Source organism: Anguilla rostrata, chromosome 1, assembly GCF_018555375.3.
Source record: "Anguilla rostrata isolate EN2019 chromosome 1, ASM1855537v3, whole genome shotgun sequence".
Lineage (NCBI taxonomy): Eukaryota > Metazoa > Chordata > Actinopteri > Anguilliformes > Anguillidae > Anguilla > Anguilla rostrata.
This window is the reverse complement of record NC_057933.1, coordinates 28894322-28921674: the sequence shown is the minus strand read 5'-3', so window position 1 is coordinate 28921674 and position 27353 is coordinate 28894322. Positions and strand designations below refer to the sequence as shown.

Sequence of the window (27353 nt, the reverse complement as noted above, 5' to 3'; positions counted from 1 at the left end):
TCTTTTCAAGCTTAGTCAAAATCAAAAATAGTTTATCATGAAATCAGCTTGTCAGTCAACGTCATTGATGTTGGCTAGATAGCATTGTCTAATTTGTATGCATGTGGGTATTTAGGATAGGTTTAGCAAGCCATTTTCCGCTCACAGACAACTGTACACCAGGATATTACAATTTTTATATGTTTTGTGTAACAATGGACATCTAAAAACTGAATTTGATGTCACAACCAATTCAAAGTGCCTGTTCGTCTCCTTTGGATTCATTTCACATTTTTCTATGTTGAAATTACAGTATATATAAATGTATAGTAAAAGCGAGCAATTCTTAATGCAGTTTTCCTGAGTGACGACGACAAATTAACACCTGTGTTAATTTGAAGTCCACCTGCATTTGAAAGATGTTTGAATGAATGTCCCTGTCTTTGTGAGGTCTCAGAACTGGCAATCATAAAGATTCAATGACCCGTCTGTGGAAGTTTATAATTAACTTGTTTGGAAACAGAGCTAGGGAAGTGTAAACCTGACAACATTCGTAGGAGCACGATTAAGTCTGAGATAATTAAATGGAAACAAATATCGCATAACTACTAATACGTTAAATGTATTTAACTTAATGATAATTTCCATGTTTCATTGAATAAAACAAAATTAATTGAAGCATCAGTCATTGTAAATGCAACAAGTTTTATTGGCTTCTTTTTTTCGTTTAGAAATGCTCTTGGCATTTGTAATGGCTCCATATGGAACCACAAAACCTAATTAATGTAGTAATGTCAAAATGCATCTTTCAGGCCCAGTTTCCCTCTAAACTGTCATTGCCACTGCAGTGGGAAGCCATGCCACCTCACAGCAGGAACGTCCTGGGTTCAAATCCGGCCTGGGCCTTGGCTAATTGGAGACTCTAAATTTCCCATAGCTATGAGTGTGTGTGTGATACATTGGCCAGGGTGTGTTCCTGCCTCCCGCCCAATGCACGTTGGGATAGGCTCCAGCACCCCTCGGGACCCTGCCCGGGATAAGTGGGTATAGATAATGGTTGGAAGATTGGAAATGGGGATAGCCTCCAGCTGCAATTTCCTAATATCTTCACTATTTTATTTTTCACAGAATTACCTAAAGATATGTTAGCTAGCTAAGTGACTTCACATGAAAAGTTATTGAGCAACAACCATTCCTGCTGCCACATGTCTGCCTATTCCTCTCTTGACCCACAATACATGAGGCTGCACCGATGAGTCAACCTCGTGTACTAAGTTCAGTCCCGCAAACAGCATACACGCCACGCGGTGGAAGTTCTAAATCTTTCATTGCAAAGAAGTGTGTTACTGAGTGTTCTGCCCGCTTCCTTCTCACCCCTGTCCAAACCCCCCTTCCTTACCCCCAGGTGACATGGACATCTCGGTCGTACAAAGCTACATTGAAGAGAGGAAGAAAGTCCACCCAGCCGTGGAGGGCCGGATCAGGATCGCCAACTCTGGGTCGGCGACGGCGGCAGTCGCCCGCCCCCTCACCGTGCTGCTGCTCGGGTTGTTCTGGGTTCTCTCCGTGGGACTCTGAGACACCGGTAAACCATCCAGCGCACTTTGGAGCTGTACACTGCCTCAGCAATGCCATGCTGTCACGCAAAATATTAATCGTGAAAGACAACATGCTCCTGCTTTAATTGTGAGGCTTAGATATTTAAACACTCCCTTGAGGGAATTTATTGATTGAATTCAACAAAAAACTGTCTTGAAAAAAGGCAGGCAGTGGAGATGATCAGTAAACTTTATTGAAACGAGTGTGAAGTCACGGACAACTCTGTGGGCATGAACTTAGGCTTGGTTCTGGCAAAAAGACCATCTGGCCCAGTGTTTTTATTTGAAAAATTTGCAAAGCTGAAATTCAATGCTTGTCCAGTGCTAATTCAACTCTAACAGGGTACATGAGTCCAATAGGGAGCATATGCACTCTGTATGCATTGATCTAATATGGGACATTTTTACTGTGTTTGCCTTTAATCTGAAACATTTCCAAGTTAATTTCTGCAAATTGGCGTGCACATTTGAACCAAATAACTTTTCTGTATTTTGAAAGGTGGGTGTTTAGCGTTTAGCTTCATTACAAATCTGACATGGACAGTAAATGGACATGCACATTCCATTAATGCAAACTGAAGCCAGAATTACAATAAAAAAGAAAAAGGATGTGAAAAAATTATTCAAGAGTAATGTTCTACCTCCGTGCAGCCAAAAATGTGTCTTTGTGTAAAATTTTGTTTAGTTCAATGTAGTTTCTTTGAAGACTGTTTGACTGTACTTTGCAATTTTACATAAATGCTTCTGTAAAGAAAATAAAATTACCCACAATTTCTTAATATAAATCCATACTTTCTTGCTTAGTTTTGTTGTGGTGAGAATTTCTGCATCACAATATGCAGCACTCAGCGAGGTATTAGTCTGTATCAGTCCTGCCATGACTGAACATTGCATTGTGGGAAGAGTAAATGGACATGCACTGGGTGCATTTTTGAAGCTGCACTATTCACTATATACACTATTCTGTGTATGTGCCCATGGTCTGGGGCCATGATCCACAGCCTCAAAAGCATGAAAGTACAGAAGTCTGTGACTGACTTGCAAAGTCCTGACAAAACTCAAGATACAGCAAGAGTGCACAGAAATTCCCTAATCTATTCTCACATATGAGAAATGTTACAGAATGTGTTTTAATGTGTTACATTATTAATTCATGCTAACAACTACGATAGTTAATGCAAATTCATGTGACTTTAAAGTGTTACCAAAAAGGCCAAATATTGAACAAAGAGCTTACGACCCAGAGTTTATATTTGAGATCTCCCATGACACCAAACCACAGGTCTATAAACAGGACCAGAAACACCACAACGATCTTAGACGATCACAAAGGCCTTATTCTCAGGCTTTTTCCTTTTTCTCAGCATGGGGAAAATTGGCCGGAAAACCAAGATAAGTTGAAAAAAATTTCTTCAAGGTCACACTTGGAAAATGTGGAAGTTCCTCAAAATTTGTACACCACCTGGCAAAGCTCAGCTCAAAGGTATTATTTATTATTAAGGCAAAGACACCGATTTTATACTCTCACCTCCTTTTAGGTCACATTCCATTACTGAGCTCACTCCCACATCTGCTCACAGACTGAAGCAGGAGACATACACATCTGGAGGAGAGTAACACAGGAAGCTGGTTCTCAAATATATGTCCACCATAGCTATAGGGCTAATAATAAATAAATAAAATGCCAAATGCAAACTTCACAAAACGAGGTGAAACTAAATAACCAACTGTGTTTTAAAAGGAACAGTGATAGAAATAAAATGAAAAATTAAGAAATAAGGAAAGGAACATTGTTTTGAGGAGACTATTGACAAAGGAGAGGTTGGTGGACACAAAACATTTAATGAGAAAAGAACGAAAAAAAAAATTAGAACAAAAAGAAGATAAAAAGTGAAAAGGAAAATATAAATTTCTCCAGACTGGAATGGCCAGCCTGTATGTCAATTCACTTCACTGCAAGCTCCTGTCAGTTTGGAGGGGCTTGCTAACAAAATACGTGACGCGAAGCCATTGGTGCTCTTCACTCCATGGCTCACCAGTTAAGCTTGCGTCAACACTGATTTAGAAAAGGACACTTCCCCTGTACAGGCTGCCAGTTCCCGACAGACCAGCAGGAGTCGCTGGTGTGCGAAGAGGCACGCGGATGTCCCGCTGATTGAGACCCCCCCCCACCCCCCCCACACCCTTCCCTGGGTGTTACGATTCCTTCATGCCATTTTTACAAAGTGTACTGCACACCCTTCCTGAATTCCTGTAGGGCTGCGTTTTCAGTTTCCTGTTTTTCCAGGAACTTAGATTTGCCGAGTCAGCGCCCAAGCACTTCCTTCTCTTTTTTATCCACAACTTATACATCACATCTGAAGATTACACTTGTGCTCCGAACACAAACGATAATGTACGACGGAACATTTTTGAAAATGTAACCTGGGCGAAAATGTGGGGAAATTGGGATAATCTTTGAAGGAAGGAAGACTGGGTAACTAGCTTTGGCAAAACGCAGCACGTGCACACTCCAGCCCTCAGGGCACCCCGTGGATCTGGGAGGCCTGATTTCAGACAAGGAGAAGCCTGAAAAGTCCATCTGCTCTTCACATCCAAGGAGCCATGAGCGGAAACTCCTTCTGCACCTGCGGAAGAGAGGGCTTTGGCTTAGTACAAACAAAGCCTTTAAGGCAGGGCTACCTTAACATTAAGGGTTGTCTTAAACAAACATCTAGTACAGCAACACATTACAAGGGCAAATGTTAGCTAAGGCCCTCAATGATGCCAAGCAGCTCTGAAAACCTTTGTATGAGGAAAAAGGCAAATATATGTTAAGTGATCCACATTTACCTTGTTAAACTCAGGGAAAAGCTCCTGAATAGCAATATCCAGCAGGACATAGGTCAACTGTGGAGTAAAATACAACTCGAATTACTAACTATATTACCGCACCACTTTTCCAAAGTCTCTAAAACCTAAACATAAGGTTGACATATGATTTACCTCAACATGTCCGAAGTGACTTGCACAATTCCCATTCAAACTGGATAAAATTTCATTTAAATTGGACAGTGTGGTTATTATACGGCTACACTCCAAATCAGAGTTTAAGGTGCATAAAAAAAGAACAGAAGGTGCTATCAATGACTATCAATCAGGCATCTAATACTTACAAATCTGTTTGACAGACTCAATATCAAATTGGTACTCTATTAACCAGAAATCAGGCCAGTCTCCAACTTTGACCCACACCTGTCCCCTTTGCCTTGTCCTGTACATTTAATACACTGCCCAATTGTTTTTCAGCAATACTTGTTTTGTGCTACACATTCAAATGTGGTTACCATCACAGCACAATATAAAGCAAGTATGCGCTATTCCAAAGTCTCATAATACTGACCATTTAGTTTGTATAGTCAGTGACGACTGATCCAACATGGCAGGTGTGCTCCCTGCAATTCGCCTGTGTATTTTTATTGCCCCCAAGCAGAACACTAAGCTCCATTGTTGAACAGCAAGGCCAACCATTCACATGTTTTTGCTCTCAGGTCAGACAAGGCCTTGAGCCCTGGCAAAAGCATATCACCCCACATATAATGATTGACTTTAACCTTGTAAGAGCAGAAACAAAAGGCTAATGTTGTGATAGGAAATTCTGAACAGTGGACAGAAAAAAAAGGCATTAAAAGTAAAAAGAAAAAAAATGTAAACAAATAACTGGCTAGTTACTGCCGGTTACCTACTTGTTGAGGACTGGCTGCTGCAGCCCGTCGAAGAGCAGCCGCACCCCCTCGTACTTGGCCTCTTCACCAATGCACTTCCCCAGGAAATCTGCAGGGGGAACACAGCAGCAGCTCAACATGCATGAAGTACTGTATGTGGGTGTGCGAATGGCACCCCCTGCAGGGAAGCAAGGACACTTCACTCATCAGGGAAAAAGTGATGCAGAACCCACCCTCTGCATCTCTGAGCTCCGTGCATGTTCATGGGCTTTTTGTAATCCTTATGCTTTCATCTAAAATACCTTTGATGCACCATGTTTGGGGAATATGCCACCAGCTAGACTGTTTACTCCATTTTTCCTCAAAGATGTGTTTTTTAAACTCATTATGTGGTAGGGTTACAGTGGCAAAATTATAATTTCAAAGGAATAAAATGTAATCTTAGCTCTTAAAAGTGTGGAGGTCCTGTCTGGACTGGTTCTGGAATGAGGGTCTGTTTCTGGATCATTCCTCTAATGATGGGTCCCAGAAGAATTGGGTTTTTCCATCTATTTTTTGGCCTGCAGCATTACACGTGGCCTTGGCTCTCTTTGCTTGTCCTCGAATGAGCGGGGTTCACTGTCTTCGCAGAAAACTGCATCTGCAATGTTACATTTGCTATCAGAAAGTAGGGCAAGACACTGTCCAGTTTGGCCTCTAAATGTCCCCCACCCTGGTTTCCTCCTTCAGAGTGCTAAAAATATATCAATCCACACACAGTACAAGTGATGTAAATGTGTACTGGACCAAGGTTCCGTTTTTCCATGTCTGAGCAATGAATTATTGGAAAGCAAAGAATCTTCCACCATCTCTGCTATTTATTTTTGAATACATACTTCTGGAGAAATAAATTCTTCTGTTGTTTATTTGCTGCATAATTAAAGCCTTGCAGTGTACCACCATGTCCATTACAATCACACCTTTAGTGCAGGGGGTGATTCAAGCCAACACAAAAAAAAATATTATCCAGAAAGGTCCAAAAGTATTGGAAGATAAAAAGTCCAAATACCAATGAGGTGAAAAGAAGATTCTGCTCTTTGCTTAATTAATACTTAGTGATGTGACCATGCATGAAGAAATAATAATTTTTATGGAAATACATAATAATAATTCTACAGGTTGATACTTAGCCTGCTTAACTTCATTGAACAGTGCTACACTCCAATATACCGTGTAGCACAGGGAGAGGTAATGATGAAAAGGACACGTACCACGGTTTCTGCCAGTGTATTGCAAGCCCGGTGGCCCGCCGGGCCTAAGTTGACCCCCCGCCGGGCCTAAGTATCTTTATTTTATTTTTTTAATGTATTTTTTAAGATGTTTTTTAAACTACAGTTACAGTGGGGCGGCTTGGTTGGAAAGCTCACCAGCGATATCTGTTGGTTAAAATGCACTATAGGAGAACAGCAGGTCCGAGATCAGTGTTCTTTACCCTCATTGTGCTTAGAGTGATGTTCAACACTTGACGCTTCCAACTATCACAAGCTAACCTTACCTAGCAAGCCACCATTTCTTATTTAGTATGCTAACTAACCTCGTTACAAACTGCGTTATCACTTCATCGTCGGTAAGTACATTCTTTTTATATTAACTTAAGCAGTGTGTAGGTAACGTTAAACTAGTAGCAAGAATGTATCGTTCGATACATTGTAACATTACATGACTTATTAATCGCCATCGAAATAACGACTTCACTTGTTTATTAATAACGTTAGCTTGATGACATCGATGTGCACGACAACATTGTCATAAAATTTTTCCCGACCGTGAGAACTGTCTGACTTGTTTACAGTTTGGACAGATGTGGCTCGTGAGTAAATCCATCGTTGTTTCCGTCGCAGCACTTTCGACACAAGTAATATCGGAAAAATACTAAAATTTCTTCTTACAGTGAAGAGTGCCTGACCAGAAACCGTAGAAATGTGTTAACACAGCGGCAAAATGTATCTAGAAATACCATCTCTGGGGAAAAAACGCTACGGTTGAGGGTCAGGCACTCTTCACGGTAAGAAGAAATTTCAGGATTTTTTTCAATATTGCTTGTGACGCAAGTGCTGCGACGGAAACAATGATAGATTTGCTAAGGAGCCACATCTGTCCAGAATGTAAACAAGTCAGCCAGTTTTCACGGTCGGAAAAACTTTTATGACAACGTGGTCATTTAGCTAACTTAGCTAGCTGGCTAAATGACTGTGTTCTGTATCTGTGTTACAAACATTCAGTAACACAGATACTTCCTTTGTGACATATAGGGATAATGTCAAGTAGGAAAGGTAAAAGCCAAAAAACCTTAGACAGTTTTTAAAATGTTTAAATGTGCCCAGCATTCCAAGGCTAGTTGTAAGATTCTGTAACCAATCAGGACTTGAATACAAGTTTTTTGTAGAGTGCAAAAACTTTGATATTATTTATTTTAATTTAATTTCTTTTGTTGTTGTTGAAAACACAGCATTCCAAGGCCGTACATTATTGTCAGATTCTTTGTAAGACTCAGCTATTCTGTAAATAGTTATTGATTTTTTAAAAATGTGTGTTGAATAAATTACTTATTTATAACAACATTCACATTACGTAGTCATATTTTCAAATCTCCAGTCAGCTTTTAGCATTGACTTAACGTAGAGCCCTATGGAATCCGTGTTATAGCTTTTCTAAATTCACAATTCCGCAATTTCGTCCGTGATTCTGTTATCACAGAAACTATAGGGCCCTACCTTAATGCTACCATCAGTCTGTCGCTGGCCCGCGCCGGGCCCCTGTCAAAAAGATACTTGCCACTAACAACTTTTCTGGGGGAAACCCTGCATACTATCCTATAAGGCTGTCAAAAGTGCCATGGAATTGAGTTTGAATATTAGCTTTTGTAATTAGTTAGAGTTCGAATATATTCCAATATCATTTGCCTATAATTCACAAAAATAAGCTGCTTATTGTCGGGCGCAATATGCACGTGACGCTCCCTCTAAACTGGCCTGCGCGTTATTTTCCACAAGCGGGCAGTAGAATAGAGGACATCGGTGAACTTTCATACTAGGTTACTACATCTGGGGCCTCATTTATAAAACGTATTTTAGATCAACTGTGTGGCGCGTACGTAGAAAATCACGTCAAAGTAGTGATTTATAAAATTTCAACATGACTCGATTTGACCGTGGAAACGGTTGTGGCTCTACATCAGGTCTTCACTGGCGTATGCACGCAAGTTCATTTTATAAGTGAGCTCCCTGCAGTTTCTATAGCCTAATGCGCAAATGAATAAAGCACTTTCTCGTGGATGTAATTTGCCATAACTGGGCATTTATTAACCACAATAATAGGGAAATGATTGTTAATAGGTAATCCCTGTTTATTTCTTTACACAAAAACAATTCAAACAGCTAATACGTGCAGCCTAAAACAACATAAATGACTTACTCTGTTTAGTTTGTTTAACTTCTTTCATCATCCAATTTGATCAAAATCTTCAGAACAGAAAGGAAACATAGCCTGCCAGTGGAACATTATTTAGCCTAAATTGTTAGCTGACCAGATCTGTTGAACGAAGTGAAAAAGAGACTGGCTCGCGAGGCTAGCTGACCAGCAACGTTAGGTGTCCATGGAGCTGAAAGTATCACCGCAGCTTATTGGCAAGGAAAACCAAACGATCTATTTGCTCTGGGTCCAAGGCAGAATGCTTTTTGTTGACAGAGGAAGTAACGTTAGCACAGGAAATGAACTTTGCATGCATGAACATGATTCGCCGCATGAAATTAAAGCCTGTATATTCATGTTAATTACAAAACTAATATTCGAATGTTCAAATTTAGGTTCGAACTTAAAAAAAGAAAAAGATTTTCGAATAGTTTTCAAACTTTATTTTTTGACAGCCCTACTATCCTGTAGTTGTGATGACATGTTCCTATCGAAATCGCATTTTCAAAAGAAGGGGGTTGTGTTCTTTCGTTAGCCAACAGGTTTTTTCAGCCAAGACAGAAGTGGGTAAGTCAAAATTATTTCTATTAGGGAACAAATTACATTAATGTAAGATCAGAACTATTTGTGTTTGTGCATCTTTAGAAAATCTTTGCATATACCAATGAATGTGGATCTTCATTCCCCAAATGATTACTCTACAGAGGACTTCCTGTGTCTAATACATTGAGTGGCTGAGCCATAGATCTGAACAGAGGATTGAGAGAGACCACGTTGTGCTCATGGAAGAGCCATACTTCCAAGCAGTGTGAGGAGAGACCATGTGGTGCTCATGTAGAAACCATGCTTCCAAGAAGTTTGAGGAGAGGCCATGCAGTGCTCATGTAGAAACCAAACCTCTGAGCAGTGTGATGAGAGAGACCATGCGGTGCTCCTGGTGGAGCTGGTCCAGCTTGTACTGCAAGCAGTGATCTGTGTACGCCTCCAGTGTTCTTCAGCAGTATCCGCCCAGCCATCAACAGGTGGTGCAGCCAGTCAGGAATGTGGAACACCACTTGTCCTGTCAAAGACATTGCAGACAGTCAGAGCAGCTCCTCGCCGTGGTTGTCGACAAGATTCAAGACCTAAAAATTCCAGCCCAGCCCCACAACTAGAGGTTATGAACCCAAACTTTGTAGTTTTTTAAAATCTTTTTCATTCTCAGAGATTAATTCTGCTTGTAGCACAGGCTAAAGTTCTGAAAGACTCAGAACTCTGCTTTTATGTTATTTTTTATGACATGAAAGAATTTTTATAATTTAATGCCCTGGTTGCCCTGAATAACTTCTGCCACTTTACAAATGTAAAGGTATGTATTTGCTTTGGTTCATTTAATAGGGATAGATGGAAACTCACTGAAACATCTAATAATTAAAAATCATAATAATAAACAATATGGCACACCATAGCGTGTTTGGCTTATGCTAACACCTGTCCAAAGAACTGCTTATATAAATGCACCTGATGCATGTCTGCTGGCTACCTGCTCTCAGGGAATATGCAGTATGTCCGTTATACTGCGGAAGCACCAAGGATTTTGAAAAGATCTCACATTGGGCCATTTTCTTCGCCATTTTCTCCCATTTTCTCCCTAATTTAGTCGTTATACCAATTCCCCGTGTGTATTACACAGTCCTGATCGATGCGCTATCCTCTGTCGGTCTGGGGAGGGTTTAGACTACCACATGCCTCTTCTGATATATGTGGAGTCGCCAGCCGCTTCTTTTAGGTTCACGCTATCTCCCCCAGATCCCCTCCCCGCTGAACAGGCACCCCTACCAACCAGTAGGAGTCGCTAATGCAACGATCAGGACTCATACCCTCACCGGCTTCCCACCTGCGAACACTGCCAATTGTGTTCATAGGAAAGTCTGACCAAGCCGGAAGTACCGCTGCCGGGGATTGAACCCGGGTCTCTGCGGTACAGCACAACTTTTTGAGGGCCCCTGTCAGTTAGGACCCTTGGAAGTTTCCAACCCATACGGAACCGCTGCCCCTACACCTTTTTCATTTTTAACTTTTGTGTACAAATATTATCATTATATTGTGCCATTTAAATATTTAAGAAATGCTAGCGCAGTACATTATTCAAGGGTAAAACAGGTACGCCCAAACTCAAACCAACAACCCTCTTTGGTTGTTGAGTCCACCGTCGGATCCACTGCACTGCCCTGCCCTCTTGTCCACGTACCCATGTACATTAGGTAGTCGTAGACCCCCTCCACCGTGATCATCTCCATGAAATAGTTTTGGTTGTGCTTCTTCTCAGCTGCCTCGGATCGGTTGGCGTTGTTTTTGAACAGCTCGTTGTAAAGCTGCTCAGAGGAAGAGGAGAGGTCAGCACTGACAGAGCTGGCTTGGGGGCATTGATGAGAACACCACACCTTAGAATATATTTTCATAAGAAACCTTATAATTCCACACAGTAATACCACAGCCAAACTTGCATTATATTTACTTATTCAATCAGAAGATGGCCACAACCGGGGTCACAAGCATAGCTTATTTCAGACTAACTACTGAAAACAGGGAGTCACTAATAAAACGTGACACCTCCAATCAATCTGGGACTTCGCTCTAATTCTCCCATTGCTAATTATTGGTTCCAGGCTCCAAGCCTGGGGAATACGGAGGTAATAACATCAGGGAGGTGAGGATTTAGTAAAATATGTTCTGAAGCCAACAGTCTAATATGCTCTGAAGCCAGCGGTTTCAAGAGCTAACACCCTCGTTTAACATGCTAATACCCACGTTTAACATTTGTTTGGCAATCTGAATTCCGAACTCAAGTGCATTAAAATGCCTCTCATCGAAGATATAATGTATATTTATTTGACTTCATTTGATAATTATTATAAAAAAATATAAATTCTAAATTAAATCATCCAATTTGTTGATAGGCAGAGCAACCGGTTGGATCAACCTTTAACAAAATGGACAATTCACAACCAGATTAAAATGAAGGAATTACTTAAATTAAATTAGAGTTGATTACTTGTAATCTAAACTTCAACTACCTTAAACAACAAATGTTACAGACACAAAATAAATGAATGAAGGACAATACCAAACTACAGCTTGTTTCTACCTAGTTAGTCCCAAGAAAACCAAGAATTTCAAAAACCACAAGATAGCAGAATTTTCCAAAAAGTCAAGGATAAAATGTAAAATTGCCAGATGAGTTGTAAGACGAAGAATGTCAGACCCTGTGCACACAAAACACAGAGAAAAAGGCCAGCCCCAGATGAAAGGTTCAGATTCCCCAGATACCACCAGCAAATATCAACCCCCAATATCCACTGAGAGATGTTACCTAGCATACGTTAACTCGCTGATGTCAAGCCACCTCCAAGTGTAGAAAAGTCCACATTTTATATAGTTGAAAAAGGGGGAGGGACAGCCCCTCTTCTCCTGGCCCATGCATACTTAGTAATTCATTATGTGGGTGTGGAGGGGTGAGGGAGGGAGGGGTCAGACAAGGACTTCATTGGAAAGCTGACAAATTTACTTACTAAAATTTGCCTAAGAATGTTGGAAGCGGGGCTAGGCACTATGATATTATCATCAAAAGATTCTAGGTTTTAGCCTCTAATGTTTGGACTTGTAATAATCTGCTGCGAGGTAATCCAGCTCAGCTATTGAATACCTCTACAGAAATTTAAGTTTCCTTCTGCTTCCAACAACAGAGGTGATAGCTGTAGGCAAATAATTGTTAAATCTAGTCAGTAATTCCACCTTTAGGCCAATGCACCATGTTGATTTCCACTTAAAACTGGATCTGTTTCTGATCCATATCCTGGTCCAGGGAAACTGAAGTTAGAGTTTCTACCCTTAAGCATTTGCGACTGTCACCTCTGCCTTACTTTGTGGAGATTTCATTGATTCTACTCATCGTGCCCTTAATCTAACCAATACTAACACTATTCCACCTGGTTTATGTATGACAATATGAGTAGCAGGACCTATAGTAAAGGACTGCAGTTGTGTGCAGTTGGACCTGTAATTTTGAATTATTACAGATTCCTGGACCTATTGTTGGATCTGTAATTATGAATTATTACATTAGCATGACTAGCACAAGACATTAGCCATTAATCAATTAATGTGTTAATCAATGAATTAATCTGGTAATTAATCAAACAACTGGCCAATTAATGATTCACCCATTTGTCAGTGATAGGACTCACCATATCGTCCTCTGTGAGTCCTATCACTGACAGGGCATGGCGCCCTCCATGGTGGTGCTCTTGAAGACACCCTTGATCTTGCTGCCGATGCGGCCAATGCCGAAGGACTCCCCGCGCTTGGAAGTGCTCCTGCTCGTCACACACAGCAGAGGGCGCTGTTAGGGCACTAGGGGGAGGGCAGGGGGGGCACGGGTCTGAAGCGAAAGTGTCCACCAGTCATCAGCAACGTGCGCACAGCACCCGGGGCTTGAGATGTGCCCGCCCCAGGGCCATCCCCGGCCATCTACAGCCACACATCCTCTCAGACACTCTCAACTCAGCAGAGGCTCGTGGAGAAACCACAGAGAGTGGAGGTCCTGTATCTCTGTTGGGAGGTGTGAGCCTGAGAACTTTAACTGTAACTTGACACCGTAAAACTCAGGAAAGGACAAGGTCTGAAGTTAAAACCAACACAGGTGGGTCACTGATTCACAAATAATGGAAAATAAAACCGACTCTATTGAAGCACAAGCATGCCATCAGGTGATCACCCTTGGGCAATTGCGTTGATGTTGCCATGGCTTGGCACAATAGCATGCAAGACGCGGTCTGGCTTTCAACAGAATCCAAGACACGCAAACACGAGAGGCGGAGGGCGTTTGCGGGATGGACGGACTGGTGTGTCCGGGGAGGGCGGGGCAGGGGTGGGGAGCAGCGGCAGTTAGGGGTGGGGTGGGATGGGATGGGATGGGGTGGGGGGTGAGAGAGAGAGACAGACACGGGGGTTAGCGAAGAGGGGCCAGCGTTCGCATTCACGCATGCCGTGCGCCAAAGGGCCATTCTCTTCCTCCTCAACTTCACCTGCAGAAAAACCCATGCAGCCATTGCTACTGCCTTCATAACAAAAATCCCCTAAAGCTAACTTCCTTACTCTACCTACAGTGTGTTTTCCCAGCCTAGTTTTACAACTAGATAAGCTACGTGATGTTGTATAAGTCAACTACTGTTAACTTTAAGGACAGTTTTTGATGTTAAAGTTAACGTTCAAAATCTTAGTCAGTCCCATTTTCCAGTAAATCTAGACTTAAAATAGACCCTTTTTACTTTGCAAATTTCAAAATATACTGAGGTACTGAGGTCTGCTTTTTGATCATATTTGAGGGTCAGCATCAAAGCCGCTACATTAAAATGCCAAAAAGACATTTCAAAGGTGTGTTAAAGTAGTTTTTTTGTTTGATGTATCCCTTGAAGCAAGATAACCGCATGGGTTCCATCAACACTAGATGATAACCTTGAAGTCAAACTATGCCAGTGCTCTTTGTCTTCAGAAACACAGCCTGGCACATTCATTTTGGCTACTTCAGAAACTGTGAAGAAGAAGAAGCATTGAATTGAGAGGCAACCTTATAGCACAAATATTGAGTGTAACTTTAATTTTGACCTGGATTCAATCTCGAAGGTTTCCATTTCGTTCTCTTTGGCGGTACCAATGGCGAGAAGCGGTAATTGCAGGTATGTTTTTGGACCTCACTTCCCATAGATCCAACCGGATCCAATCAGTGTCGCCTGTGTGATGTCAGTCAGTTGGCACCTGGGCCACGCCAACTATAACACTATTTACTGAATAAAAAACGGTTGTTATAAAAGTAACGTTATGTACATACTCATTTGTTGTCTAACATTAGGCTAACTTAAACTGTCTTTACACTGCCGAGCCGGGTTAAAATGCTGTAGCAGACCTGGGGTAGAATTAGAGATGATCAATTTCCACAAATGTTCTTTATCCACCTTTTGCCCGGTATGAACATCTTTACACTGCAGAGAAGAATTTGCGGGATTCGCTGTGGCTCGTGCAATTATGCATCTCGTGCACATTAAAAAATGGCAATGTAAATAATGGTAACGTTAAGGCCAGTTCAGATCAATGATTCGCAACGAGACGAAACGGTTTTAGAATGTTGCAGAGAAAATTGCAGCGGTGTGAACTGGTTAGTTGCAGAGTCGTTGCCTGCCCTGGGGTCTCTGAAGACCCACCTTGTCAAATCGCCAAGTGCAGTTTTAGAACGTTTACAATCAGACATCTTGCAATTTTGCAAGTTGCATCGTCTCGTTGCGAATCATTGATCTGAACTGGCCTTTAGTTAGCTACACTGAAACGTTGCAGCAAGGTAGCATTGCATTCGAGAGAAGGTTTGCGAGGTCGGTACTGGTCGGTAGCGTTAACTAGCGTTTTCTCTAATTGTTAGCTGACATTAGATTGTGTTAATTACATTAGCTAGCTAGCTAACACAAAGTTACCTGATATGAGAGATGGATACTGTCTAAACTGTCTTAACTAATGTTGCCTTTCTTGACATGGTCCGGTAGCTAGCGTTAGCTGTGCAAATAGCTATGTAATTTAGTAACGTTACATTGTCATCAAATGTAATACGAAATCTACATCAACAAATAATGACCTCTCATGTTACACAAACTTTTTAGGGTTCCATAACCACCACCCCCCCCCCCCCCCCGTTATTGTACACCGGAAAACGTGTCACTAACTATGCGCCGCTTGTGATTTTTTCCCGGGAATGTCGCCACAGACACCCAGTTCTTTAATCATAAATTATTATAATAATAATAATAATAATAATAATAATAGAAATTCATATAATAGGCTCAATCACCATTGTGTTACCTAATTCGGCGATAGTGACTTAACAGACATTTATTTTAATGAAAATCATCAAGATTATTAATTTAAGATCAATAATTCTTATTCAGAGCTGTCCCTAGATATACCTAGGCAGGGGAAAAGAAAATATGGCCCTAGGCAAAAAATAATTTGGGGGGGCCCTCCAAAACACTGGCACATTCTGCTGTCAAAGTAAGGCGAGAAGGCAGGGCCCCAATGCAGTGCCTGATCTACCTGGTGGGAGGGACAGCTCTGTTCTATTTGTATGATATGATTTGTTACAAAGGCAGCTCCAGTTTCTTCAGGCTGTGTAGAGCAGGTACAGCTCTCTCAGGTATATCTCATGTGCAGACTTTAGTAGGCAATACAGTGACAGTGGCTCGCGGCATGCAGGGGCAGATGGGTTTGGAGGCTGAGGGTGAGGGAAGCCTCATCCGAACTCAGGCTATTCCTGAAATAACAGGCACAAGGTGTCACAACATCAGGACCGAGACAAAATGTTGCACCCCACGCAAGTACATCAGACGCAACAAAAGGCACAAGGAGGCTTCTCTGTGCCTCCAAAACAAACAGCTGTGAGGGCCAGATAAGACGAGGTGATGACAGAGCACGGACAGAGCCTTGGATTGGCTGTTTGCTGCTTCTTTATCAAATACAATCAAATGAAAATTCAGCCAACTGGAAATAGTTGGAAATGCAGTGCTAGCACCTTCGTGTGTGTGGCAGATCCAAGCTTTCTCTGATTTTTCAGAAAAACGTACTATACGTTTTCAACCAATCAGGGCCGAAAGTTCCCTTCCCCATTGCTGCACTTTTTTAGCCAATCAGAGCCCTATAAGCATAATGGGGGAAGTCGAAACAGAGCCAGCTGAATTGGAATGGACCAGACCTTCCTTGAAATAGATCAGGTTACACTGGAAAGCCGGACTATTGCCTCACTTGGTTTTACAAGGATAAATAAAGGGTAAAATGCAGACTTGTTTTTCCTTTTGCCTTAACCAATCAGCTTGGCTATTAGTTTCATAAAACTGAGATATCACTTGTGGGGCTTTCACAGCACTGTCTGTCCAATCACAATTCTGTTGCTATCCACTCTATATGAATCAAGCTTAAAAAAGGTTCAAAAATCTATGGTCAAAACCATCAGCAGGAAATTAAGAGCCCCTGACTGCTTGAAAACCTTCCATGTAAACCTCGGAAATTGCCCTGGATAAGAGCATTAAGAGCATCTACAAAATAAATAAGCACATGATCTAAAATAGTCATGGCATCTTATACAAGGACCTCATAGGACCTGCTCTTTAATTTTTTTATTTTTTTTAAAGACAGAGTAAATGGACTTTCCTGTAACTGCAGCCCAACAGCAATCTGTCAGACATCAGTGTAAGGTAAGGGTGGGGCTAGCACCAACCTGCTCAGTTTTGAGTTCCTGGTGGGCGATTCGGCCCCCCTCAACAGCTGTCTGAAATACTGCAGAGAAAAGGGGGGAGGGAACAAAGTGACATGTGTAGCAGAAACACTGTGTTCACTGCCCATTTTTTCTTACACTCTGCCATCGTAACAGCGTTCACAGCACTTGGCGGTGAACAACAGTACGATTAGCCAGAAGGGCACTGGGCACTGCCTGTTGACTCTCAGAACTGTGGTCTAAGGGTTCTATAGGGCTCATGAACGAGTCCCAAGTCCCCTTTTTTTCAGACTTTTCCCATCCACCCGTCAATTATCCAACCCCCTTATTCATGATCAGGGTCATGGGTGTCTAGAGCCTATCCCAGCATGCATTGAGCAAGATGACACGTTCAGAATATTCAGTTTATGTTTCTAATTTTCAGAGAGCGTCTGTCCCCACGGTCACTATAATTTGAATTATATTATACACTAGAATTTTCTCTCCTGTTGTTCTTTGTGGCCTGTAGAAACAAAACAGTCACTAGCTTATGGGAAAGTGTAACAAAGAGACATGCAGTAACTGGTGATTGCAGTTTGGGAAAGAAAACAACTGTTCAAAAAAACAAAGAATTCCACAAGATATTAAATTTAATCCACCACCCTGAGGTCTTAAAACAATTATTCTTACTGCTGTTGCACCACAACCCCCACTGTAGGCCTGCATATCCCTGTACCAGCATTATCATCTTAACTACTGTACAAACCCTCTTTCATAGGTCTCAGGTGATGTCCCTTCCTGTGCTTTCTAACATGATAGCTTAGGATACCAAATGTGAACAGGTTTACTTGAAAAATCACATTGGTGAAACCTAGGAGTACAGCATGGCTTTCATGGCTTATATTTCTACATATAATCCAGTTGTTCAGCTGGATAATTATTGAAGAAAGTCAGGGTAAACCTCCAGACAGATACACATGGCCCAACCTGCAACCTGTTTACTATCCTACGTCCCTCTTCCACTCCTGTGTCACAGTCTAGCTGTCATGATGAAAGGTGGTTTACAGAAGTGTGCCACTTCAGAACCCCCCCAAAAAACGGACTGTGTTTACGGTGCTGAAAGGGAGTCAGCAGGGTTTGATAACTGGATCAGCATTATGTAAACCTTAGGTTTTCCATATACGGTATAATATACATTGCTTTTGTAAGAAAGCCGATGTCATTGGGAGAAAATTGTTCTCATGGTGATGGCATGGTACAGTGGGCGCTGAATGGAGATCGCGGAACATCATTAAATAGTAAACAGTTATAAGTCAACAGCTGTACAGGGACAGGACGTGCTTGTAGGCCTCAAAGGCAGCGCATGGTCTGGAGCCTCACCACGCCCGTGTACAGCCGCTCAGCGACTGGAGTGGACGAAAGAGACCAGGGAGGAGGGAGGTCACATGACCTGAGCTCTGCCTCTGCCTTCACACCAAATTGACCCAAAAACAGCTTTTATTTTTATGGACAGCACAAGCAAGCAGTCAAGCAAGCAGGAAGAAAGTGAATAGACTGATTTATTTTCACCCTCAGGAGGACTGGTGGGCTAGAGCACAACTTAGGGAGGATATATTTCAGTAATGAGATGGAATTACAGTTGTAATTGGCCATTCCATATTGGGGAGAAAAATAAGCTTATTATTATTATTAATAATAATAATAATAATAATAATTATAATAATAATAATAATGTAAAGCACATAAAGTGTACATGTATAAAACAACACTCAGAAGCCTACTGAGCAGCCAGTTTTTTTTAAAAAAGCAACAACCCTGCATACTGTTTTGTATCTCCTCAACGATGAAGGGGTCGAAGCGGATCTTGTCGACGCTCTCCTCCAGGCAGTAGGTCTCATAGATTTTCTTCACCTCCTTGTGAAGTATCAGCATCTCAGAGTCGCTCAGCTCTGGGCACAGAATCATTGAACTCCTCTGGAGGCAAAGGAAAGCACAACTGCTTGTTACCCATGGATGACGGAAGCATGTTGCAGTGAAAATATTTAAAAATATAATATAATATATTTTATTTTTAATGAATGTCTTATAGTGTTGATTTCAGCATAGAATATACTGTTCTTGAGATTGAGACCAGAGATTTGTGTCCCCAACAGGGGACAAAAAAGAATCGCTGGGTCTTAAGAGGCTATATACTACTTATGTTTTCTCAGCCCCACTGCTTTTAAAATATATATTTATAGGGCTTTTTCAGCTTTTTTGGACAGGACAGCGTACAGAGACAGGAAGACTGGGGAGTGACAGAGGGAGAGACATGTGACGAAGGCCACGCGGCTGGATTCGAACCGCTGAAATCAACCAAACCTCCTAGAAACACCATTAAATACCCAACAGAAATCACAGTGCTGTATTAGGCAGTTGCCATTTTATGCTAGGACACTCACCACAGGTAGGGAGTGCAGGATTGTTAAACCAGTCAAATAAAATCATACTCACCTGCAGTCAGAGGCCTTGGGAGGCAGGATGTAAGGGAAAAGCATCTCCGTCAGCTTCCTAAGGTACAGGAGCTCATCCCTTCGGCTCCGCAGGGCCACATGGAGATCAGGTCCATACTCCTCCAGTGCCACCTGCTGCAGGTACTCAGAGTTCTTCACTGTGGGACAGCAGGACAGCTCCTTAGACACAAGCATCTCAATATACCATAATATATAACATTCATAATGTCTCCAAGGTCTGTTGACTTGGTTTTATTTAATCTACAATATTAGAAGATTTAATCACAGATGTCTTGAATGTACACATTAATAATTGGGGAGAATGAAAACTCAAAAAATATCTTCATTCCACTGTGGTCCCCTTCACACATGGGCCTTATTTCTTTAATTAATTTTCTCATGAACTAGTATAATCATGTAATTTAACATTGTTAAAAGGGAAATGATGGCAATAATATGTTTAACACCAAAGCTATTTTGTTGCACAAATATATCTATTGTAATCCATATAAAACACTGCTTTCTATTTCTTTATTTATCCCTAATGAACCAGCCTATCTTTTTGGAAGAGCTTTCACAATGATTGCAATGTGTTTCATGGCAACTTTCGGGAGCTTCAGTGTTATAAGAGACGGAACATCAACCTACAACAAAAAAGGATCAAAAGTATCCAGCTGGCCAAGGCATGCCAGAGCACCATTAGCCAATCAGATTAGGCCCCATCACTGATATCACTACAGGGTTGTAAAATTCATCCAGATAGATCATTTCACAGAAGCAGAAAATCGAGATTTATTCCCCAGATTTAACCACCAATTCCATCTCCATTTCTGCAAGAGTCCAACTAATCCAATCATTCCTAACTGGGTGAAAAAAAGACTACTCCAAGGAAAGCTAAAAAAATACTACAAATAGCACTTCCTGGAAATTAAAAGAAAGGGGGCCATAGCACAATAATCTTTAACAATTTACAGCCCTGACCACAGAAATAACAAGAGGGTCTAATGAGCAATGTACACACCTCCCATATTTTTTAATTTCATTGATTCCATTTGAAAATTGTTGCAATTGCCTGCATCTGATGCAGGTCTCTGACATCAGCAGTCGCACAGCCAAAATCAGAGCCATAGGTCTGAAAAGCCAGGGCTCAAAAGCACTGAAGCACATTTCACATGCGCGCAACTCGTATGAACCAGGGGCCCTAAACGAGAGTGAGTTTGGCAAGCATGGAACTGTCGCTGTGGGCCTTCCCCCGCCTTCACGCGGCTTCCCCGACCCGTGTCCTCACTTTCTGGGTCCGCCGGACCAGCACGGCAGCAAAGAAACGCAGGGTCACCCTCAGCTCATCCACAAACACTTCGTCATCTGTAATGTCCCTGCAGAAGAAAAATCGTTCCAAATGTCGTTCCACGGCAAGCTCAATTCATATTAACAAAACTACAGTTGCTGGTAGAGTGTAGAACTTATCGTAACTTCATTACATTATTCAATGTACATAGTTTAAAGTACATTGTACATTACGCATAAAATTATTTACTCTTACTTATAGAAGCCACTGTGCCAGCCACACCCCGAAAAAGCTGCCTCGCACTGATAACTGCCAGCATGTGGATTCCTGGTGCATCATAGCAAGATGCTAATATAGATGTCAACAGTGTGACCCTGGCTGGCTTAAATGCCCAACCCCTAGCAGGACCTTGCCAAGTGTGCCCTGCTACTGTGGATTCCAAGTCATTTAAGTTCCAATGTGGATTCCAATGTCAGTAAATGACACATGCAAAGATCAAAACCATAACTACAGGTGTGGTTGTGACAAGTGTTTCTACCAACCGAACCTTCCGGGAGCCCCATATTAATTTCACATTAATGTAGTTTTAAAATATGACAACATACCTGTACCAAGGGTACACAAAATTTTCCAGGACCAATTCCAGGATCTGGGAACCAATCATATGATATTGCATTTCAACAGCCAAAGCAAATGGAGCTCTTGAAGACAAAAATGGAATGAGGAGAGCTATTCATTTTACCTCTGAAAGATGCGTCCACTTTAGAGTGCACTTTCAAATCCAGCCATGGCTGATAGTTTGCCAGCAGTAGCATTGGTCTGTTATGGGATATTAAAATGCAGTAGCAGTAACCCTTAAAGGTGTAAGATCATAAATATGTGATCAGAACGTTCTTCACTGAACATCCTAATGCTGCGGTAACAATCACTACGGGTAATTGAAAGCAATGGAGTTCTAGAACACCTATTCAGAATTTTGAAAAAACATTCCAAAAAACCTACTCTACAAAGGGTCCAGTACTTAGCCCATTGGTGTCTTTCAGTTAACTGTCCAAAACAGCTGGTTTAATTGTAATAAGTGATTATATACCCAAAGAGACAGATAACAAAATTAGGATCTTGGTTGTGATACTCCAAAACAGTGTTTATTAAGCTATGATCAGGACCCAAAATGGGTAAGTTTGACCTTTCTGGCACCTATCCAGTCCTCTTTTATTTAGCTGGCTTGAAGCACGTTGGGCATTTTCCTTCTGTATTGGGTCACGAGAGTGTATAAGCTGGGTCCCAAAATGAGTCTGTAGTCCACTATGCCACGCTAGTATGTGTAATGGAAGGGTCCCTGAAAGGCACTAAATTCCTAATTTTGGTCCTGACCTTAAAAAGTATGTCTAATTGGGCTCCTAATATTGAGTGTAAGACCCAGTCCTTTAAAACTCCAACTGCAGAGTTATATTAAGAGTACCTTCATTTTCCACATTTACATTACATGCCTTCATCTAAATTGGATCTTTCATCCACTGAAAGGTGCCGAGCAAGTATTAACGCAAACTCATGGCGTACTGTATGCACATGATAACAAAACCAGTTGTCTGCTTTCACACTAGCTAAAGTGTGTGGCTGCTTTTTACTTTATTCCACAAATATGGTTCTCTTCCCATAATTTGTTCAGATCCCACTGACATCAATTTGACCTTGCAACCTTTTTATTCATTTCTTTATATGTGGATACAAAACATTGCCTGACTTACGTAGGGCAAAATGCAGGCACTACTAAAATAAGTGCAATAAGTAGTTTGGTCTGGAAGTAACAGACTACGATTCGCCAAGTGAAAAAGAATCAGTAGTGATGGTCAAAAGGGTCCTCACTAAAACTCAAGTCAAGTAAATGAAATCAACACTAGCCACAGATATTAAATCTAAAGTAGATTTTAGGCCAAATTATAACATAATTCAGTCCAAAAGCATTCCCATAATAGATTAAAAAATCAACTATAATTATCCCATTAATTTAACTCAACTGGTCCCTGAAGAATGAGCAGCAGTGATACCTCATACATCTATTTTTCAGATAGCCTTTTATAGACTGTCACTGTTCTAAACAGACTTATCAGTCTGCAAGTCCATTAACAAGACTTTGGCAATAACCTGTAACTGCAGTACATGCCTAATGGCACCATTTAAGTATGCATGCTTTTAGGTAATCTATTAGTGATAGTGAACAGCACATACATTACCCTGTATGTTATTCCACATTTGTCTTAAATGGAGAAACAGACTGGCCAACATCATAGTATAGCCACACTGTTCTAAAACAGTAAAAATACAGAATACAAGTCTTTTTTGTCTTCAGTGGAGTCATTTTACCCTGAAATGGAAAGCAGAACACCCCCAAACATTAAACTTTTATTGGTAAACGGCCATACCTGTGTCGCTTACATCTGATCTTGCCACAAACAGCACAACAGTGACCCAAGGGAAATAGCTCCTGCTGGTCCTGCCATGAAGACAAAAACAAACCTTTACAAATAAATACCTCACAACAACAGACGAAATGCCAGACAATCTTCAGCACTAAGTGGAAAAACATTGTTGCATTTTAGACAACAAAACTACAGAAATAAAACCATCTCAGCATATGGACATGATATATACTCATAAGGTAATTTAAGTAAACTAGAAATTTTTTTATGAACAAGAAATGTGTCTCCACCTTGGAGACAACAAATTAAACATTACTGTGCTTTTACAACTAATTCATATTTGAGTGATGCTCTGTTTTACCTTGTATTTTGGCTTTATTTCTTTATTGTGAACAAGATGTTGGGCAGTAGGGTCTCTGGTTCCAGTGAGCAATAGAAAGTGATGACACCAGCCAAAAATGACCAGTAAAGCATAAGAATGTGAAGGTATCTGAGGAGAAAGCGGGTAGTCCCTGTTGTCCAGGCCTACGCCTTTGGGAAATACCTGGGCTGCATCCGAATAGTCTTTTTTGCTTAGGAAGGTTCCTAACTGAGTGAAATGACCTGGAAGTATCTAAGTGGCAGCCATGATAAGAGCTGTTCGAATTCTCTAAATGCTAATATATAAGAAAAGGTGCTTCAATGCTTCCTATCTTATCTCCTATAGCATAGGGCACACTGGACCGTCCTTTATGAAAGGAAAGGAGATAATGCCGTCCCACAATTCCTTACGGCAGCAACATTTAAAGAGAAGCACCATTCGGCCGTTCACGAAAACAAACGATCAACATGACTGAGTTGTGTGGTGGTTCTTAAGCTATTATATGCATAGGCATATAATCAGATCATAATCAGCATATTAACCATAACACAGAAGTCTGTCTTTTAAGAAAAATGGATATGAGATGTTTTTTGCCAGATTATGTTTTTAATTCAACATGTTTGAAACTTATGAATGATGATATGAACAGTAGTAAATTTGTAGGCCTAACATGTTATGCCTATCTTGCATTAAATTTAATGAATTATTTTCATACAATCATACTAATTGGGATTTGTGTCGATAAATATGAGTGGACAGGAGGGTGAACGTGAGCAACCATTCTCAATGTGACAACCATTTCGTAGCACTTTTGGGACTGATAGCCTATATTCCTTTTTTATTTCAATTCCAACCTTGGTAATGAAGTAATACTTTTCATCCAGGTTGTCCACGTTTATATAGCCAGCATGAAACAACACGGTAAGAACGCGTGGGGCGAAGTATCTAAGACAAGCTTTTAGTAGTCCATCTTCAGAACATTGTAGTTTTACCACGGCAGACCCACCTCAATAATATCCGCCGTCACATAATTACATAGCTTAGTGTAAGTGCAGTCGGATTCTCTTAGCACCGCAGTTGTCTTTGCCTAAGTCCTTTTGAATTCTCCTTCACATCTTTCCTTAACCTCATGACGTTTTCCATCGAGGTCAAGGAAAAGTGGTTAGGAAAAGGATGTAATTATTTTGACTATTCGGACGCAGCCACGGTCTATCTGAAGGTGACTTCCGATGATGCTGGGAATGTGGTGAAGTCAGAGCGGAATCCCATCCTGCTGGACAACAGTGTGGCACAAGGTGAGGCTTTTGAGTGCAAATGCACCCATTTTGTTGTGCTATTCAGCACAATTTCACATGTCCTGTTTTAAACGTATGTGATATGGAAGTAATGTTTTTATGTAAATTACTGTAACTAATATTATTGTTAATCTAGCTAATCAGAGGCTTAGAGCTTATGGGTCATTAGTAACCAACAGCGCCATCACCAGCTGGTGCCACCAATTCATCGATTAAGATCGCCATCTTCTATTTTTTGTTGTCTTCATTCAAGTACTGAAGACACACTGATACATTCGATCTGGATAAATATTAATTTGAAATTATCTGAAATATGTGTATTATTTATGTTGACATCATTCTATATTAAGGCAGTGCATGGGATTATGGAAAGTACAAAGGAAGAGAAAATGCTAAAAAGAGATAAGCATGCATTCTTTTATTCTAAAATGTCCTTTTGACATCTGCCTCAGGGGCAGCACACACTCAGTTCAATTCAAATGTATTTGTATCGTGCATTTTACAGAGACTCAAATAAGCTTTGCAGTGGAAATGCATATTACTGCATCCCATCAGCAGTGGAGCGGTTTAAGTCAGTAGGGGTTCAATGGGTTACTTCTTCATTAGTTCCACCCAATAAAGCACAGTCCACAGTTTACCAGTTGTCATCAGTTTGAGATGCCTGTCCACTACCAGCTCTCACTGTGTAGCTTGTAAATTTGTTGTGAGAAGTGTAGTGCATGGGTGGAGGCTGTACAGAGTTGTAAATCATAGCACTTTCATGAAATTGTAGCCAGGTAGTCTGAGCAGTCATCATGAAAACATGTCACCAAACAGGTATGACAATATTAGAACAACTACTTCTTTCGGTTATTATGGTCCACTGGCGCGTCCTAGTGGTGTAATTGAGAGAGGGAAGTGAGAATTAATTTGACGCGTTTTCCCAGAATGCACTTAGCGAGTCCTCCTTATTCTGGAGAGAGACAGACACGAGCACAATAGTAGCGCCAGCGGGTAGCTCTTGTGCAGAAAGTTGGAACAGTCTAACCCTTTGATTAAATCAGAAAACTAGCAACGATAAATAAGGAGAGATTCTTGAAAGCTTAAAATTATACAACAGCCACGCAGCTGCCTACCCCATCCAAACGGCGTGCGTATTGAACATTCCGGTGAGTTAGCCGCTAGCTAACAGCGAATTAGTACTCTGGTTGTTGCGAACTTTGTTACTTGATTATATAAGGGAGGGCAAAGTGGAGCTTTAGAATGTCGCCAGCAGTATATGCACGTGAACTCGACAATACATTTCTCACAAAAAATGTAGTTTGTCCACTTTTTTTACTTCACTATAGTGGTGATAAAACTAACAAGTATTAAGTGCTAGAGTGATATTATCCTTTACTGATCGTCGAGTGAGGCTAGTATGTTGTAGCTAGCATGATGTAATATCACTAACCCACAAAAAAATGTACTTTAACGGTTAAGTCGAACATTGAATTTGGAAGCATTCGATTATAGCCAGCGGCACCGAAATATTTCAGTCGTACCGTCAATAAAATCAAAAAGTCCCAGTAGAAGATCGAATTAAATGTTTAAAAATTATATATTTTCTGATTATCAATTCCTCTTGGCCGCTTTGAGTGAACTAACGGTGCATGTCCACTGCATCGTCGAAAGCAGCGCGATTTGACGCCTCCCAGTCTTTTCCTACCGGACAACCGTCAATCTGCCCCACAATGCATTATGTTAGCTGCGCGCTGAAGCGACGGGTAGCAGCGTGACGAAAGGTTGAGCAGAGCTCAACTTTATGCAAATTAATCAGTCGAGCGCGTTCCATTGAGCCAATCAGGTGAAGGCTGTGCTGCTGTTTCTTCAGCCGGCTAGCCAAAATCTTGTTAGGTAAAAAAAGTTCCGCGCATTTTGAGGATGGGGGAAAAACGGATAATTTGTGTAGCTGCATTTCCGGTGTTACACGAGGTAGAAAGCAGGTATTACTAGCTTCTTGTTGCGGTCCATGGCGGGTTTGCGATATATTGTGATGTTATCTGGATTTGAAATCGGGGGCGAATTATTGGGTTTGATATATGATAGATAGCTAGCTTGTTAACTTGGCACTAACTCTCCGCTAGCCCTAACCCCAAAACTTAATGTTAATTTTATTCTGGTTATTCCACTATTTGCAAGCTTATTAGACAAAGTATATTGTGATGCTCCTATATTTAAACACGTAGCATGAATGGGAACACCGGCAGGACTTGGTAACACCCACCAGCGCCCCCCACATTTTTTTTACACGCCCCCAAGCAGCCAGGCGACGTGAAGCAACGCGTCAACATGCGATGTTTGATGCTGCAGTAGACATGCACCGTAAGCGATCTGAACATACAGTTGCTATGTAAATTACATCAGAAGGATTTAGCATTGTTATTTGCTACCTAAACTTTGCAGCACACTCAAAACCGTCAATATGACTGGAGCCTGAGAGATGTCTATTTAAAAAATCCTTTTAAACCATTCACCA

At 41.2% G+C, this 27353-nt stretch overlaps 1 protein-coding gene and 1 pseudogene across 2 annotated transcripts in view; one reads left to right on the top strand and one right to left on the bottom strand.

The window, feature by feature from the left end:
* The window catches only part of LOC135253845 (snake venom 5'-nucleotidase-like), a 63851-nt gene that overhangs the window by 20768 nt on the left and 15730 nt on the right, over window positions 1-27353 (top strand). The window contains exon 9 of one of the 2 annotated variants that reach the window (XM_064333665.1): window positions 1385-2362. The exons of the other annotated variant lie outside the window; for it this stretch is intronic. Within the exon in view, the coding sequence (XP_064189735.1) occupies window positions 1385-1557 (173 nt within the window). The 3' untranslated portion in view covers window positions 1558-2362. Of the gene's footprint in view, window positions 1-1384; window positions 2363-27353 lie in introns of those variants that run through there. 2 annotated transcript variants of the gene reach the window in all.
* On the bottom strand, window positions 3772-23692 carry LOC135239051 (sorting nexin-14-like; annotated as a pseudogene).